The sequence below is a fragment of the Saprolegnia diclina genome, assembly GCF_000281045.1.
Source record: "Saprolegnia diclina VS20 unplaced genomic scaffold supercont1.179, whole genome shotgun sequence".
Lineage (NCBI taxonomy): Eukaryota > Oomycota > Saprolegniomycetes > Saprolegniales > Saprolegniaceae > Saprolegnia > Saprolegnia diclina.
Genome location: NW_008246246.1, coordinates 10,415 through 12,954, shown reverse-complemented (window position 1 = coordinate 12,954; position 2,540 = coordinate 10,415). Strand labels below are relative to the sequence as shown.

The window sequence follows — 2,540 nt, the reverse complement described above, 5'->3', positions numbered from 1 at the left end:
AACGACGTGCTCTTGATGGACGAAGTGGACCCGACCAACGTCTCGACGCCGTCCGACCCGATCGCGTCCGTCTACGCCAAGGACCAGGTCGTGCTCGCCATCGACAATGCCTCGTTCACGTGGGACAGCACCACGACGCCCACGTTCACGAACGTCAACCTCCGCATCACGCGCGGCGAGCTCGTCGTGCTGCATGGCGCGGTCGGCCAAGGCAAGTCGTCGCTCTGCTCGGCGCTCCTCGGCGAGATGCAAAAACTCACCGGCTCGGTGTTTGTCGGCGGCCAAGTGGCCTACTTTGCGCAGCAGGCGTGGATCCAAAACACCACGATCCGCGAAAACATCCTCTTTGGCAAGCCGTACGACCGCAGCACGTACCAAAAGGTCCTCGACGCGTGTGCGCTGCAGAGCGATCTCGCGTCGCTGCCGGCCGGCGACCGCACCGAGATTGGCCAGAAGGGCATCAACCTCAGCGGCGGCCAGAAAGCGCGCATCGCTTTGGCCCGAGCTTGTTATAGCGACGCCGACATCTTCATTTTGGATTCGCCCTTGTCGGCCGTCGACGCGATTGTGGCCAGCGAGATCTTCACCAAGTGTTTCCTCGGCCTCTTGGCCAAGAAGACAGTGCTGCTCGTGACGCACAACCCCGAGATCATCGAGTCGGCGGCGGTCGCCCGGACGCTGCTGGTGCAAGACGGCCGGCTCATCGAGTCAACGCATGACTCGCCGCGCACGCGTCAAGAAGCAACGTCGGCGGTGACGCCGCTCAAGGCCCGGACGCCGTACTGGGAAGAGTCGGAGATCATCGAGTACCCGGCACCGGGGCCGCGCCACGAGATGCTGGTGACGCCGTCGCTGCGCACGCCGTACAGCTACAACGCGCGCGAGATGCTGTACACGCCGCGCGAGCCGGTGGCGGGCGAGTCGTTTGAAGAGTCGGGTCGTCTCATCGCCGACGAAGAGCGGGCCGAAGGGCGTGTCTCCAAGGAAGTCATCTACGGCTACGTTCAAAGCATTGGCGGCGCCCCCGCGGTCGCTGCGATCATCGTCTTGACGCTGTTGACGCAAGTGCTCAAGGTCGGCAGTGACTTTTGGCTCACGTATTGGTCCAACAACGTCCAGCAGGGAGCCAACGCCACCATGACCGTCGACAGCAACATGGACATTTACGCGGGCCTCGCCATCGGGAGCTGCCTCATGGTGGCAGCGCAGACGTATCTCGTCGTGGAGCTCGGCCTCGTCGGGTCCCAGCGCATGTTTGACGGCATGTTGCGCAGTCTCTTGGAGGCGCCGATGCGCTTTTTCGACACCAACCCGATCGGGCGCGTCCTTAACCGGTTTGGTGACGACATCATGGCATTAGACTTTGGCATCCCGCTCTCGCTCGGCCCGATGCTGTTTGAAGTCTCGTCGACGCTCGCGGCGCTCGGCACGACGATCGTGCTCATGCGCTGGCTTGGGATCCTCGTGCTGCCGCTGCTCGCGTTGTACCTCTACCTTGGCGCGTTCTTCTTGGGACCGCTGCGTGAAGTGAACCGGATTCTCAAGACGACGCGGTCGCCGCTCATTAGCTCCGTATCGGAGGGCATTGACGGCTCGACGACGATCCGCGCATTTGGTGACAAGCAGCTGCGTCGCTTCTACCGGCTCAACACCCAGAAGATCGAGACGTTTTGTGAAGCCCGCGTGACGTACACCGCGATCAACGTGTGGTTCTCGCTGCGCATGTCGCTCCTCGGTAGCACGATCGTCGCGCTGACCCTGTTGGTGCTCGTCTTCCTCCACGAGTCGCTAAGCCCCGGTATCGTCGGCCTTTTGATCACGTACGGTCTCTCGATTCCGGGCACGCTGGCCTTGCTTGTCGGCCTCTGGTCCCAGCTCGAGACGTCCATGATCGCACCCGAGCGCATCCAAGAGTACATTGCGATCGAGTCCGAGGGCGCCCGCGTCACCTCTGTCGCCACCGCCAACTGGCCCACGACCGGCGCCGTCGCCTTTGAGAACGTCAGCTTCCGCTACAAGCCCAACGACCCGCTCGTGCTCCAGAACGTCTCGTTCGCAGTCGCGGGGGGTGAGAAGATTGGCATCGTGGGCCGCACCGGCGCGGGCAAGAGCAGCCTCATGATGGCGCTCTTCCGCATGAACGACGTCGCATCCGGGTCCATCTCGATTGACGGCGTCGACATTGCCTCTGTGGGTCTCCGCACGCTGCGCAGCCACCTCGCGATCATTCCGCAAAACCCCGTCCTCTTCAAGGGCACGCTGCGCAACTACTTGGATCCGTTCGACGAGTACGACGACGCAGCGCTTTGGAATGTCCTCCGGAAGGTGCAGATGGTCGACCGCGTCTCGCAGCACGACGAGAAGCTCCTCGGGCCCGTGGACGAGAACGGCGAGAACTTTAGCGTCGGCGAGCGCCAAATGCTGTGCATGGCCCGCGCGCTCCTTCGGCAAGCCAAGGTCGTCGTGCTGGACGAAGCGACGGCGGCCATCGACCACGCGACGGACAAGGTGCTGCAGCGCGTGATCCGCACCGAGTTTGC

General features: G+C 63.2%; 1 protein-coding gene across 1 annotated transcript in view; it reads left to right on the top strand.

The window, feature by feature from the left end:
* Positions 1 to 15: 15 nt before the first annotated feature.
* Positions 16 to 2,540, top strand: part of SDRG_17021 (hypothetical protein) — a gene marked incomplete at both ends in the record, with an annotated part of 2,693 nt that continues 168 nt past the window's right edge. Inside the window, one exon of the mRNA XM_008623254.1 lies at positions 16 to 2,534. Within this exon, the coding sequence (XP_008621476.1) occupies positions 16 to 2,534 (2,519 nt within the window). The remainder of the gene's footprint in view (positions 2,535 to 2,540) is intronic.